Consider the following 15,904-nt stretch of genomic DNA (forward strand, 5'->3'; position numbering starts at 1 on the left):
CTGTCAAACACACAGCTATAAATTGGCACCTTCTAACCTCCGTTATATTATAGGTCTCTGTGATCCTGTTTTGGAGTCAAGGATTCTCCAGTGCTGCTTTCAAATGAGATATCATGAAAACAGTATGTTTGTCTTTCGCACAACTATGGGATAGCAAATAGACATAATTAAAAAGAAAACAAAACAGATTCTTTAAGGAAGAAAAAAGTCAGTTATAATTCAGCTAATACTTGAACAGCAACTTTCTGCTGGGCTACGTAATCCCTGCCTTATGGGAGCTTGCAATATAGTAGGAACATAAGATGTAATTAAGCAAATAGTTACAAAATAAGATAGCACATATCATATGCCATTTGGTAGAGATAGTAAGTACTATGGAAATTTGGGGGAGGGAGAGATCACTTTCAGTTGGAGTCTTTTTTCTACTTATAACCTAGTTCGTACAACTGAGGAGGTACCTATGCATGACTTGTGTCTCTCTTAGAAGGCTGCTTCAGCTGGGTGGCCACAGGAATGCTAGTTTCCTTACCTCTCTGTTGCTGGCTATTTCTAGCCCTTGCTGTCTCCTCATTCTCCCCATGACTACAGATCCTACTGCTGTCTAAAAGCTTTCTCCCCTAGGCCCAGTATCATTTTTTTATCTTTTTCAAGTGCTTGTCCAAAATAATGATACAGTAGGGACTGACAGTAGCAAGTGGGAAGGGGAAGAAAGAGAAACTGTTTTATTTCGGACTCAGTAACCTTGTTCCCTATTACAGAAATAGCCCTGTTGATAGCAGCAAGGGAGAGGGATAATGAAAAAGAGAATCCTCATCTTGCCTCTGTTCCTGTGAAAATCCATAAATATGTGCCCCTACACATCCTATATCCCCACACTCTCCCATCTCCTGGAGATTTGGTTCTACTCACCATCCTGTCCCCACTCTCCGCCTGTCCCCCACCTCTGTACTTTGCTCCAGAATCCTGCTGCAGCTCTGAATCTCCTGCCTCTTTGACATCTTGCCCTTCAGGCTGTTAGAGCACCTTTTTCAAGTCACGGGAGTCACCCCCATGGTGAAGAACTGGCATAGCTCCATTGAGCTATTGTGTTACTACCTCCAGCCCTTCAGTAGGCCACAGTGTGTACTTGATGTCTCCAGTGGGGAATCCTGAATCCATTAATGCAATTACCTATGACAGATTGTTCATATATAATGTTTAAGTCTTGCATTACGTTAGTACTACATGTCTAGAAGGTTTGATTCTAAGAGAAAATGTGTTTCAAGTATTAGAGTTAAACGGTGAGCTCTTGTTCTACATCAGGAGCCACCTCTATTGACAGTGAACTTGGGGTCAGACTAGAGTTCAAATTCTAGCTCTCCCTGTTACTACACCTGTATGACCAAGTATGTGATTACTTGGCCTTTCTTGGGCAAGGTTCTCTATATAGACTGTAGAGAGAACAGCTGTCTCTCAAATGTGGTTATTGGGGGGCGTTAAATGAGAATGCATGTGAAAGTGTGTAATAAAATGTAAAATCCTATATTGAAGGAATGTGGCATTATGATGTTAATATTCACTGTGTTAGGTAAAAGAACAAATTCCTGCCCTCTAGGAACTCATCATCCAGGGGTTAAGACCTGGACAATTACATTAGTGTATGTCATAAATCTTATGGCAGATATGTGTGCAGGTGATCAGGGGCCACAAAGAAGAGCAACTATAATCTGGAAATGGATGGAGAGGGAAAACTTCGTGGAGCAGGGAGTTCTGATCTGAGTCTTAAAGGCTAAGGAAGAGCAATCTTGGCAAAGAAGGAATAAGAAGGGAAAGCCATTCCAGGTTGACGGAGTGGCATGGGGGAATATGGTGCATTCAGAAAGCTGCAAGTTTGCTTGGAGCTTAAACTGTCTACTTGTGGTACCTAATTTGATTATCAGGACTCCTTACCTAACTCTGAAGAGGCACTGTTATTGCACAGTGGTTAACAATACTAGAAGCAGACTTGGTCTGAAACCTGGTTTGACCATTTACTTATCTGTTATACCTAATTAAGATCACCTTCATAAACTTTTAGGTTCAGTATGATGATAAAAGTACCTACTTCAAAGGATTGTTGCAATGATTATTTGAAATAACGTTTGCAAATCTGGTGTTTAAAAAATATGTAATAAATGTTAGCAGTTTTTGTTGCTGTTCCGAAAGTTCTTAGAGTTACTTTTCCCCTCAGTATTCTGTATCCTACTGTTCTAGGCTAACAGTTGAGCAGTATTTTAAATACCAACTCTTGTTTGTTATAATGGAGTTACAGAAACAGAATTTGAGTGAATTTTAAAGATGGTCTAGCTTAGTTTCATTCTTTTGTGTGTTAAAAAACTAAGTCACAGTTAAATAACCTGGCTGTGATGTCACAGTGAATCAGTGGCACAGCTGGGACTAGAATCAGGTCTCTTTCATTTCCGAGTTCTTTTTATTGGTCTTGGAGTAAATTATCCAAAATCACTCAGAGACACTAACCTATATAACATTGGCCACAATTTCTAGCAGAAACAATATAAGTTAGCAATGTAGAAAATGGTATTTTAATAGCTTTGCAGGTAGGGAAATGTATTTTTTAAAGGCATACCATATCCTTCTCTGCCTGCCCCCTGGTCGAAGTGCTATTTAGCAACAGCACGTGTGAAAGAGCAAGGAGAGGTGGGTAATAAGGAACTGGATAATTCTTAAAGGAATAATTCCTTTGCCACCAAGAATTTCTTATACAGACAGATTCCTATTTCTGTTTATTTGGGTTTCCTCACTAAAATGTGAAAATAGATTTTCATAATACTCATCAATGAAACATGTTCTACTTCATTTATTCAAGAGGATCCAACAGATAATTTATTGAGCACCTTTTGTGTATCAAGTGCTAGGGTACAATGGTGAGCAAGAAACTTATGCTTTAGTGGAATAAACAAATGTTGAAATAATAATCATACAGATAAATAATTATAATTAGTTAAGTGGTATTCATAGAAAGAACAGAGTGATTTAAGATTATATAGCAACCTTTGGGAAGGCCTACCCTGAGGAATTAAAGTTTTAACTGAGATATGAAGGCTTAATGAAGTAAATAGGTGAAGATGAGTCAGAGAAACGGAGAAAAGGGTCTCATAGTGAGGAAACAGTATGTGCAAAGGCCCTGAGGAAGGACATAGTATGATCTGTCCTAAGAATTGAAGGACAACTAGTGTATTTGGAGCAGAGAAAGCTAATATAAAATGTAAGTCCCAGTCATGAGAAGAGAAGTGAAGGTCTGTACTAGGCATCACCAAAGAAACCAAATAGGTTAAGAAGAAGTGAACCTCCCCCCAAAGAAAAATGTGTGCCTTATGTTAAAATTTTGTTGTTTTAAAGACACATTGTAAAGAAACTTACTTTAGAACCACTATAATATTCTGCTTACTGGCTAGAGTAATACTAGGATTTGAGCACTTAGTGTATCCTTTTTCATTTGATTTTTCTTCCTTTCTATCCTGGCTCATTGAGAATCGAGGGGATATTTTGATGTGCTGGAGTGGTTAGATCAGGGACTTTTGCTGTTGATCAGTTGAACAGCCGTAGAAATGACAGAGAGAATCTTATCCTGTTTTCTTGGCTGAGGGTTTCGTGTGGGTGTCTGAGGTGCAGCTGCACTGTCGGTTTCTTGGCAGTCAAGACAGGGCAATTCTCAGTGCGGTTCATCTTGAATAGGAAGAAACTTAAGAGTAAAAAAGCTACTTTTAACGTATTAAATTCAGTGGAAAGCACCCAGGGCCTGAATCTTTGGCTGATATTCTGTTATTTGGCTAAATGGATACAACAGCTTCAGACACATGTCCAAGCTTGTGGCAGGAACACGTGAAGGAGAGAACATAAAAAAAAAGTCAAGCTTTGTCTCAGTATAAAATTATCAATTACCATATGTAATTTTAAAAGGAATTTTTGTTAATTTTTTGTTTATTTAAGCTTTTTCTCTCAAGAGCACTTAATGAAAAGGGCAGATAGTGAAAAATTAGCTTTGCTTGCAAAAGTGAATTCATAATTTTCTGTAGTTTATCAGAAAGATCTTTTCTCAGATCTATTTATACACAGATGGAGTCCTGGTTCTGCTTTTATTGCTCACTTGTTTTTTTCTCTCTCTTTTGACCTTTGCTGTGGTCTATAAGTACTTTGTTTTCCCAGACCCTCAAATGCAGACAATATGGAGCTCTTCATTTTCCAGGCACACTTGCATCCTTTCCTTTGGATAAACTCATCATTGTCCTTCATACTCTTCAAGTAGAAACATATGAGTTGCTTCCAGTGTTTAACTGCATGTTTATATCTCTACTGCTATATAATATTATTGATCTCAGAGTAGCGTAGAGTCAGGTCCCGAGGTCATTCAGTCTGGGTTCAAATCCGGTCCCGCTGCTGACTATCTTGGTCCTGTTAACTTCTTAGTTTCTCATCTCCAAAATGGAGATAGATAATCATGTTAGTGCCTCATAAGTTTTTTTTCTTAAAGGCTTAAAGGAAAAAAAAATGCATATAAAGGGCTTAATTCAAAATAAGTGTCCAGGAGAAGAGATGTTAGCTATCATTTTCTTCATGATTTAGAGCCAGTCTCCTAGAATCCATTAATAGCTGTCTTCACTCTTCTGGGGACGTCATTCAGTCTAAAGACCATCTGTATGCTGATGACTTCCAATTTACATCTTTTTTCCTAACCTCACTCTTCTCTAAGCTCCAGACTTGTTGATCTGACTGCTACTGTTTATCTACACTGAAGTATCTAATACATACTTCAAGCATCACATATCTAAAAACAGAACTTCTGATCTCTATCCACCTGCCCCTACTTGCCTCCCCTTCTTTCCTATCTCAGTTAATGGCACCACCCTCTGTACTTTTTTTGGCTTTCCTCTATCTACCTATCCCCATCCATTTCATCAGCACATCTAACAGCATTATCCCCAGAATATGTCCTAAATCTGACCATTGTCACCGTATCCTCTAGTAGCACCATAGTCCAAGGCAGTAACCTCTTTTGCTTGGACAGTTACGTAAGGAATGGTCTCCTTATTTCTGTTTTCATACTTGTCACCTGCAAACCATTATGTACATTGAAAAGTGATATTTTAAAATCATTGATTTTTACCCCCCTTCTTCTTGAAATTAGAAAAATTTCCAGAATTTTTGAAATTCTTCTGTGACCTGGCCCCTCTGATTGTTTTCTTCCTCTCTCTCGAACACAGCTAGTTCATTCCTATCTTAAGGCCTTTACACTAGTTTTTCCGTGTTTGGGATATTTTTCTCCCAGATCTTCACAATGTTGGCTCTTTGCAATTTTTAGGTCTCAGTTCAGATAACAGCTCCTCAGAGAGGCTTACTCTGACATCTTCTCTTTCTTGCTTACTAGTTGATCACTATCTGAAATCCGCACCGCCCCCCGCCCCCGCCATTTTCTTACTCCTTTCATAAATTGCCCCTTCCCACTCCCAAAAGAATTTAAGTTCCGTGAGGGCAAGAACTTTATCCGTCTTGTTGACTGCCATATTCTCAGTGCTTAGAATGAAACCTAATACTCACAAGGTTTACAGTATTATGTGGGTGGAAGACTAAATGAAAGAAAAAATGAATAAATATGTATCTGGTAAGTTTTCTACAACCAGGGAAATAATGGATTATTTCATCCATTACAAACTTTGCATGGTTGCTTATTTTATAATTAACCATGCTAATATTTTGTTCTGTTTTATATGTCTTCTCTGTTCTATATTATAAGCCCTTAAAGGTAGGAGGTATTTCTCTTTTGTTTTTAGCTTCTTACAGAGTGCCAAATACCATGTTAGTACTCACTGTTGATTGAATTGAATTGAAAATTCAATCTAACATTTTTATTTCCTCTGAAGTTAGAGTAATCATATATATATATGTGTGTGTGTGTATATAAATATATACATAATTTATATAAATTCTAAAAGCAATTGTGTTTAAAGTATGTCTTCCTCTTTTATAAACTCTTGCAGTTCATAATTGGACCCTTGAGGACACACTTCAGTGGTTGATAGAATTTGTTGAACTACCCCAATATGAGAAGAATTTTAGAGACAATAATGTCAAAGGAACAACGCTTCCTAGGTGAGTCTTTATTATCCAAATGTATTTTTCCATTCATGGAGAATTATATGCTAAATGTTACTTTTCAATGCTGAATCTTCAAGTTACTTCTGTGGCTAAGGACTCTTAAGGAAATAGTATAAATATATCCATTCTTTAATTTTTTTCAGATATGAATTTGTAAGTTTTAATCAATTTTTCTTGTCTAAATAATCAGGCCCTTTTAAAAATTTATTCCCAAGGAAAGTAGTTTTGAGAATTAGAAGGTGGGCCAACTACATCTTTTTTAGATAACATCACAGGGCCAACCTCTGACCACCTGGTAAATAATAACAAAAACTTATTCATTTGATATGGATCCACTTTTATGAAAAGACCTATTTGAGTGGATTAATGTACAGATCCTTCTTAATTGGTATTCTTTTAATAACAACAATAACCACTTAATATTAGTGCCCATAAGTTAATAAACAAAATATAAATAAGTGAAGTTTAATAAAGAAAATATAAGTAATAGCAACCATTTTTAAATGTATATTACATGGAGATACTCTGTATTATCTCATCTAAGCTACATGGTTCAAATGAAGTATGTATTATCATCCCCATTTTACAGATTAAAAAAACTAAGTTGGAGGGGCCGGCCCCGTGGTGTAGCAGTTAGGTGCGCGCGCTCTGCTGCTGGTGTCCCAGGTTCGGATCCTGGGCACACACCGACGCACCGCTTGTCAGGCCATGCTGTGGCGGCGTCCCACATAAAGTGAAGAAAGATGGGCACGGATGTTAGCTCAGGGCCGGTCTTCCTCAGCAAAAAGAGGAGGATTGGCATACATGTTAGCTCAGGGCTGATCTTCATCACAAAAACAAAAAAAACAAAAAAACTAAGTCGGAGAGAAGTTAAATTTTTTGCCAAGACAGTGTTTGAACACAGATGGGTCTGGTACCAAAATCTAGGATGTCATTTATCCCTTAGATGCCTAGAATTAATTATTAGTTTTCTAAATTATATTTTCTAAATCTCCATTAGTTAACTTAATAATCCTCAAAGATTTAAATGTTAAAATTGCAATGATTCTACCAGAACTTGACCCTTACAAGATTGCTTATGTCCCATTCCTCTCTAGATTGTTTCTTGTATCAAAAAAGACTCTAATCCCTTATTACTGTCTAATTATTATACATGATGAAATATGCACATTGTATTTATAATCAATTTGCTACATACCCTATTTAAATAAGTGACTTTTGTTGCTTTGAAGTTTGTATTTTGGATCAAATTGAAAGTTTTATATCTCCTGTAAATGTCAACATTTTTATATCTCCTGAAGTCAACATCGGTATTTCTGACTTTACAGTGCACATGACTATAATGATGAAATTATGGGGATAGGAGTCAATTCGGCAAGTGTGTATTGAGTATCTTTTATGTTCATGGTGCAACTAGGTGCTGGAAAGAAGACAAAAATTAAATAAGATATAGTTCTTGCTTTTAAATAAGACAGGTTCCTAAGTTAGAACAGAATAGTAGAGCATTAAAATGAGATTAGGGTTTTTCAAGTTATATATGTTACCTCAAAACTAATATTTGTATTATGAGGAACTCATAGTATTTTTCTTATGTTGTCTTTTGGGAAGTTTCTTTATATAACAACAACATGAAATAAAATAGGCTGCTCTATGTTTTGGCAATAAATATTATAGCCACTTGTTTCTTTTGGTTAAGTAAAGGTTATCAGAGATACCTCAAATTCTGATAGAATTGTTGGAATAACATCACACTCTCAATCAAGATCAATTTTTTAAAATAGTGAACACGTTACTGCAGAAGAAAAAATAATAAATGTAGAAGTTCATTGGAGCCTTTTTGAGTAGTGGAGAAAAGAAAACTGGAATACCCTTCATCAAGCCCGTTTTGTATGGTAATGGCAATTAGATGAGTCAATTTAAAGGAGCAATAAAACAACTATGTAAGTTACAGAGCTTTTTGTAGAGTAACTGTAGATGTACACATGCCTACAATAATTCATTATTATGTTTCTTTTCTGTGACATTAAAATATTGTTATGTCTATAGTAGGTAGCCAAAATTATGTTAGTTTTATGTTAGCTATAATGATTATCTTAAGCCTTTTACTGTATTTTCTATACTCTGTAATTCTTATTACCAGAGCTTATCCTAAGGCTCTCTTCACCTGACACATGCCTCCTCATTCCTTTCAGACCTGTGTGAACTTCCCTGACATCCTCACCCACTCAGGTAGAATCACTTCCACCTCTGGGCTCATATTGAACTTGCATAAAATTCTGTTATAATTTCCTTTTTATTACATCTCATTGTCTTTCTTAAATTTAGTCTATTGATAGTGTCGCTGTTAATTCATTCATGCATCTGTCCATGCCGTCATTCATCTGTTATACAAACATTTATCAAACATCTACTTTTGCCAAGCATCATACTAGGTTTGGGAATACAGAGATAAGACATAATTTTTGCCTTCAAGCAGTTTGGTAAGTGTCATGTTAAAGGTGTAACAGGAGCATACATGAAAGGTACCTGCGGAGCAGATGAAGGAAGGCATTTTGTAAAGGCAAAGTTAGAGTTCTTTACTTTCTGAAGTTTTGTAGAAGCCTCGTAGGAGTTCCTGTAACTTCTCCGTACTCAGAGGTTCTGATATCTTCCTAAATGTATTGGTTCAGAGTACAGTTGTTGGAATCATACATATTTGGGTTTGAATCCCTGCCTTAACCTCTTACTAATTATGTAACCTCGGGCAAGTTACTCATCCTCCCACTAGTTTCCTCATCTATAAAAAGGGAATTTTATATATATTATAGGCGTTTTTGAATTTTAATTAAGTCCTTGGCACAGGACCCAACACATAGTACATGCTTGTTTTATTGTCATTGTTATTAATAATTATATTATTATTATTACACTTTATATTAAAAAATCTTTGTTGGCATCATACTTGGTTGTTAAGAAATCTTAGTTGGTTACTGGGCTACTTGGATTTGAAGTCCAAAACAAAGTGATTTTATTATTTCACCTGTGCATTTTTGGCCTCCTGCTTTCTTCATTGCTAATAAAATGGTTCAGTACTTCTGTACATAAATCTCTCAGTTTACTCTCCCAACCAGTGATGACTTCTTACTTCCCACTTATGACTTGAGTGGACTTTAATTTTTAAACAGTTTAGAAAGTAAAGGTATAGATTTTAAAGATACTTTTAAAGAAAAGCAGGGCCGGCCCTGTGGCTTAGCGGTTAAGTGCGCGCGCTCCGCTACTGGCGGCCTGGGTTCGGATCCCGGGCGCGCACCAACGCACTGCTTCTCCAGCCATGCTGAGGCCGTGTCCCACATACTGCAACTAGAAGGATGTGCAACTATGACATACAACTATCTACTGGGGCTTTGGGGGGAAAAAAAAAAAGGAAGAGGACTGGCAATAGATGTTAGCTCAGAGCCGGTCTTCCTCAGCAAAAAGAGGAGGATTGGCATGAATGTTAACTCAGGGCTGATCTTCCTCGAGGAGAAAAAAAAAAATAAAGAAAAGCAACATGATCTAAATTGAGAACTATTTTTTAAAGTCTGCTATTGATGTTAAATAAATTACTTATAATTTTCTTGTTCTTTGTGAAATGGTAGTAAAATGCCAGAGGTAATGATAAAATATTTTAAATTATATAAATTTCTAAATCACAGTAAGTTATAGCATAAAGTAACCTTAGAAAACAAAAACATCAATATAGCAGCTAAATTATTAAACATACAGGAGTGTTTTTTCAGCTAAGTTTGCAGTGAAAAGGTTTTTGATATATGTAATGAAGTATTAAATCACACATGGATGAGCCCTTACAATAATCATCACTAATATGTAAAGTATTAAATATGTTGCTCAAATATTTAAATTTACATACTAGAAGTACTTTTATTTAATATATACGTATTTTTTAAATGAACAGGATCGCGGTACATGAACCTTCGTTTATGATCTCTCAGTTGAGAATCAACGACCGGAGTCACAGACAAAAACTTCAGCTCAAGGCACTGGATGTGGTTTTGTTTGGACCTCTAACACGTTAGTATTCTCTCTCAAAGAGTGTGATACAAAAGAATAAGCAGATCATCTATTTGTTATTTAAAGAAGGAAAAAGTAAGGTAGTAGATCACTAAGAAGAATTATCTCTTAGGTGTAAAAGACATGTAATACTGTCTTAAAACGAAAGATTTGTAGGGTGAGATTTTCTGTCATGGAAATATGAGGTGTGAAACTTTCAAAGCTGATTACTGATGTAAGAAGTTATAAAAACTGTGTTAGCTGATAATTTAGAATTAAATTTCTAGATTTAAAACTTTGGATCTTTATAGCAGTTTTAATGTTGTTTTTATAGCTGAATATTCACTGAAGAATCCCTTTAAAAAATGGTGCAATCTAACCATCTTGATGGTATGAAGTAATAGATCCTGACTTGATTTCTTTAATCACCAAGAAAAGGATATTTTTAGATGTAGATTAAAAGCAAAGACCCAATTGAAACTTTACGAAGTACCAGACTATCCTGACAGAAGTGCCAGACGGAGAATGTTATTTGATTGTTCTTTAGATTGTTTCGAAGAGGAACATTTAAGAAGTTGCAATGTCATATTTGTAAAGAAAATAAACTTTGTATTTCTTTACTTTGACAGGAATATTTTTTTCCCTGAAGGGAAGTTGAGTATGTTCATTTTATTTAATTTCATATTTCAGAAAGCTTTGTGGGAAAGTGTTTGAAGAGTACACATTTTAGAGGAATTATGTTTTATTTTTCAGAAGCCAAAAAAGAGTAAAATTAATACAAGAAAAATGGCTTCCACAAATTATAAATTAGCAAACTAATGTTTATTTTACCTCAATTCCTGGAGTTAGGAGACTCACAGGTTTCTATGATAGTGTCGTGGGGGGTGGCCCTGCTAAAAAAGGGTTACTGGAGTGGTTGGATGGATTCCATGACTTTGCTGGTGGTTCTTTTTTGGCTCAGGCTAAAAGAGCAGCTGGTAAAACAGCTGGAACTCCCCTTTGTGAGAGTTGGTAGAAATGCACTGTTGGTGGAAATTACAAACCCTAGGAAATAGAACACTACTGAAATGCCCCGCATTCCACAGAGATGATGCCCTTTCTAACCTTCTCCTTGTCCTGAGTTTTTGACTGAATCTATTGGGGGTTGTCTTCTGTGAGATTCTGTCTAATTTTTTCATGTAAACAATTGGTGAAAATAGGAATTAACCTATAGAATGTGTGTCTGTATTCAGCTTGGTCAGGAATATTTTATTAATCCAGGAACAAACCACCCTCTAAGCCAAAACAGTCTTATATTATCTTTGAAAAGAAACCAAACTAGTCTCAAAGAATGTTGAAAACAAATGTTTTAATAAACAAGCCAGTTAAGAAGTTAATGATGCATTACTTTTTTAATGTGTTTGTGTTAGAATTATTGAGTGAATGAGCCCTACAGTTGGAACACCCACGTTAGATTTATAAAAAACTAGCATTGTCAGATGAGCAGAGATGCATTTTGAAGGAGTTTTCACTGAAATCTTTTCTGGCTTGTGGTACTTATTATAGAGTTTGGGACTTGTCCATCTATTTATTGTTATTTCTAGTGATTATATTTCAGCCTGAACAGGGCTCATATCTGAACTAGAGCCTGAGCTGAACCTCTCAGTCTGAGGCAGAAACAAAAATAAATCCTTTTGAGACTTTAGCCTTCTGCAGTGCATCTCTGTCACTGTAGGTGAGGGTGTGCACTCTGGAAATATGCAACCCTGAGGGTCTCTGGCATAGAGCATGCTATTTATCACACTATGTAAACATACAGGAACTCTAGACTTGTAAGCATAGAAACTTGTCATTTTTGTAGAGCTCTTCATCTCATCAAATAAGTGAAATGTCTTCCTGCTGGAGGCTTGGGCAGTTAGGCAGTTTTCCACTGTAAACTATATCTCTTTGGAGCAAATAATACATTATATTGTATTAGTTATCATTGTGTTGCCCTTCAGAGAGCCCCCTGAAAATTAGTGTGTATTGACAGTCAGGGATAAACTGGGAAATTATTTGACTAGTGATTTCTGTGTTTTATGTCACTGAAGACAGTAGGCCTTGGCTCCTCACTCTGTACTTTAGAAACGATGCTGAAGGTTACTATCACGCCCGGTGTGGTGGGAAAGCAGTTCTGTTCTTTCCCTCTAGTAATCCGGATAACTCTGGCAAATAGTCACCTAAAACAATACTTGTTATGATCATTTAACCTATGGTTTATCAACCTTGGCACTATTCACATTTTGGGCTAGATGATTCTTTGTTACCAGCAGAAGGGGGGTGGGAAGTAGATTGTCTTGTATATTATTGGACGTTCAGCACCATCCCTGGCCGCTACCCACTAGACACCAGTAACAGCTCTCCCCCACTCCCCAACTGTAACAAGCAGAAATTGTCAGATGTCTGCTGGGAGGAATATCACCCTTGTTGAGAATCACTGATTAATCTTAATTAGTTAACATGGCTGCATGCTTGGGAAAAATGCTTTTTGGTAAATGATTAGGATTCCCGTTTGTGTATCAAAGCATGACAGCTGCCTTACTTAAATGAAAGAAAGGAGTTAGGATGATAATGGTGATACTCTTGATGACTCCTTTCACCCCACAGAGGACCGTTCTCACAGCACATGACTGGAGATGCTGTTGCTTTTTCCAGGCGTCCTCAGGACTTTATTACCACCTCCTCTACTAGCAGGGGCTTGGTGCATCCATGTGGGTTTATCTCTGCCTTCCTCTAGGTCGAGAATATCAGGTAGTTGTAATGAGCGCATTGATTATTGGAAGAAAGAATTTTGAAAAGGCTAGAGCTTGTATGCGGGAGGGACGTCTTCATGTCTTGTTTTGTTTTAGATACCTGCTACTTAAAAAAAAAAAAAGCCTCTGTGTCTTGAGATTCTGTTACACTCCAAGATTAATGTAACCATCTGTAATTCTCTTCATAGGGCCTCCTCATAACTGGATGAAGGATTTTATCCTCACAGTTTCTATAGTAATTGGTGTTGGAGGGTGCTGGTTTGCTTACACGCAGAATAAGACATCGAAAGAACATGTTGCAAAAATGATGAAAGACTTAGAGAGTCTGCAAACTGCAGAGCAAAGTCTAATGGACTTACAAGAAAGGTAAGTAAAAAAAGCTGTAAGTCTTGTTTGTATAGGAGATACAGTTCGTGAAAATGTAATATGGGCATGTGCTTACACACTTATATTTAGACTAGTACACACATTAGGAATGTATGTAATTTCATTTCATATTTTTTAGAAAAGTATCCTTATATTATCATAATTACAGATTTATTGTGAAGGGGTGCACTAGGATAGAAGTCCAGTGGAAATAAATCAAATATAGGTGGAATTATATGTGTAGTTAGATTTTATTTTTAACATGATTTAAATAATTATGAATTTCTTAAATGTCTCTTTGCTGAAGAGTATTTTTCTGCTATCCCTGTATTTTGAGCTCAAGATAACCAAAGTAGCTGTGTGGTAGGCTTACCTGTTGTTTTTGTTATCCAAACTTAAGATCAATAAAAATGTTTTGAATTCTGATTGAAAGATGTATCCTATTGCTTGATACATATTTATTCTTCATTTAAAAAATGAAATTTTGGGAACTTTTGTGAGAAATTTTCATTATTGTTGTCTGTAAGGCTTGAAAAGGCACAGGAAGAAAACAGAAATGTTGCCGTAGAAAAGCAAAATCTAGAGCGCAAAATGATGGATGAAATCAATTACGCAAAGGAAGAGGCTTGTCGGCTTCGAGAGCTAAGGGAGGGAGCTGCATGTGAATTGAGTAGACGCCAGTATGCGGAGCAGGAATTGGAACAGGTATTTACGTTTTAAAAAACATATTTGTTAGGACATGCCTATTGCCATTCTGAGGAGTTTTTTGTTTTTGTTCAGTCTCCTACATTTAGTTTCATTGTATACTCTTCCTTAGTTAATAAAAGAATCATTTGTTCATATTGTTAGTATTGATCAAAGTCCACATAGCAAAATAACAAAGTGGTAACTAAAAGGTAAAGTTACCATCATGTTCACTCATTCGTGAAATCTTATCCCATGCCATGTTAATTATCTTGAGTAAATTTGAGGTGTTTATTTAATTTAACATCCGTAATATGTTTCAGTCTCTGACTGTAACCTAGTAAAGTATATCCAATGTTAAACTTCTCTGCAAAGGTGAAGAATCTCTAACATCCGTTTGAATCCTTAGTTTTAGAACATAATCTGCTAAAAATTCTGAAGTTGTCTAAAGGATGTCCTTTTCAGTATCTTGCTTCTACTATGCATTTACTCAAGATGGAATCAGGCGTTGTATAGTCCTTTGGAAAAAGGGAATGTGGTGTCTGGGAGAGTTTAATTATAGGCAAATGTATTAATTTTCTATCCTTCTATAGAAATTATCACAAACTTAGTGGCTTAAAACAACACACATTTATTATCTTATAGTTCTCGAAATCAGAGTCTAAAATAGGTCCACAGGGCTGCATTGCTTATGGAGCTCTAGGGAAGGATTTCTTTCCTTGCCTTTTCCAACTTCTAGAGACTGCCTACATTTCTGGGCTCATGGCCCCTTCCTTCATCTTCAAGGCATGTCACTCCAGCCTCTGCTTCCATGGTCTCTTCTAGCTTTGATCCTTTCTTTGCTGATACAGAAACTGAGGAACAAAATGAGGGTGAGGAAACCTGCTCAAGATGAGAGAGTGATTCAGTTGTAAAGCAGGGCTAAGAACCGAGCTGCTCTGCCTCCCACTTCCCTTCATGCACTGTAGCCTTCTCATCCAGTGCGAAATGAGAAACAAGAGTTATGTGATGAATAAGTTTCAGTTTCAGCTCATGGGGAGATGTTCATGGTGCATTACTGTTTCTTTCAAGATTGTCATTTGTGGTAAGGCTTGTCTGACTGAATGCAGTCATCTTTATTGTTAACTGTTAACTATGCTTTTCCTCATGCCCCAGATGTCTGTTTTTTGGCTCTTTCCCTGTAAGGAGTTTGTTCTCTTAAGTTAACTCCTTTGTGTATTTTGCACTCAGGCCTTATTTACCTGACAAACCTTATCTGTACAGAATGTAGTAAAGAACCAGGGAGTTGACAGAAAAGGCCTCACCAAAATTGTACTGTGTCCAAGATTTAGGTAATGTCCCCTTTACTCCTCTGAGAGCTCCCTGCCTCTTCCCACTGAGACTTCTAACTCTTGGTTTGTTCCCAGGACTAAACTAAAAAGCTTTTAAGCTGTTTTTCTGAACTTTGCAGATAAGAAAAAGCAAATCAGAAAGCAGTAGTGGGAATTCTTCTGCAGAGAGAGAAACTGATAGCAGTATTTTACAGGTGACTGCCTCTCAGTGAGGGAGAAGACACAATATAAAAAAGGACCCAAGAATCACAAACGTTCTCATCTTAGGTTTTTGGCATAGGGACCTTGCACTCAGTACACCCAAAGATTACCACGATGTTATGTCCCAGTACAAATGTAATAATTCTAATGAGATCCTGAGTCAGTGAGAGGCGGTTTAAGGGAGAGAAGTGAACATTTAAAAAGAACTCTGTCCAATATGATTATAGTAATAAGAAACACAATTTTATGAGTGCTTACTATGTGCCAGAAGTTTATGCTATGCACATTACAAATGGTTTGCTCCTAAATTTTAATCCTCACAATACATAGATATTATCCTCATTTACAGATGAAATGTGTAGAGAGGTTAAATAACTTGCCTTAGGTCAC

The 15,904-nt window shown here is 36.6% G+C and overlaps 1 protein-coding gene across 3 annotated transcripts in view; it reads left to right on the top strand.

The window, feature by feature from the left end:
- The window catches only part of STIM2 (stromal interaction molecule 2), a 147,723-nt gene that overhangs the window by 109,252 nt on the left and 22,567 nt on the right, over positions 1-15,904 (top strand). For all 3 annotated transcript variants that reach the window (XM_058546849.1, XM_058546850.1, XM_058546852.1), the window contains exons 4-7: positions 6,015-6,126; positions 10,067-10,182; positions 13,121-13,298; positions 13,826-14,003. In XM_058546849.1, the coding sequence (XP_058402832.1) occupies positions 6,015-6,126; positions 10,067-10,182; positions 13,121-13,298; positions 13,826-14,003 (584 nt within the window). The remainder of the gene's footprint in view (positions 1-6,014; positions 6,127-10,066; positions 10,183-13,120; positions 13,299-13,825; positions 14,004-15,904) is intronic.

Source organism: Diceros bicornis, chromosome 8 (genome assembly GCF_020826845.1).
Source record: "Diceros bicornis minor isolate mBicDic1 chromosome 8, mDicBic1.mat.cur, whole genome shotgun sequence".
Lineage (NCBI taxonomy): Eukaryota > Metazoa > Chordata > Mammalia > Perissodactyla > Rhinocerotidae > Diceros > Diceros bicornis.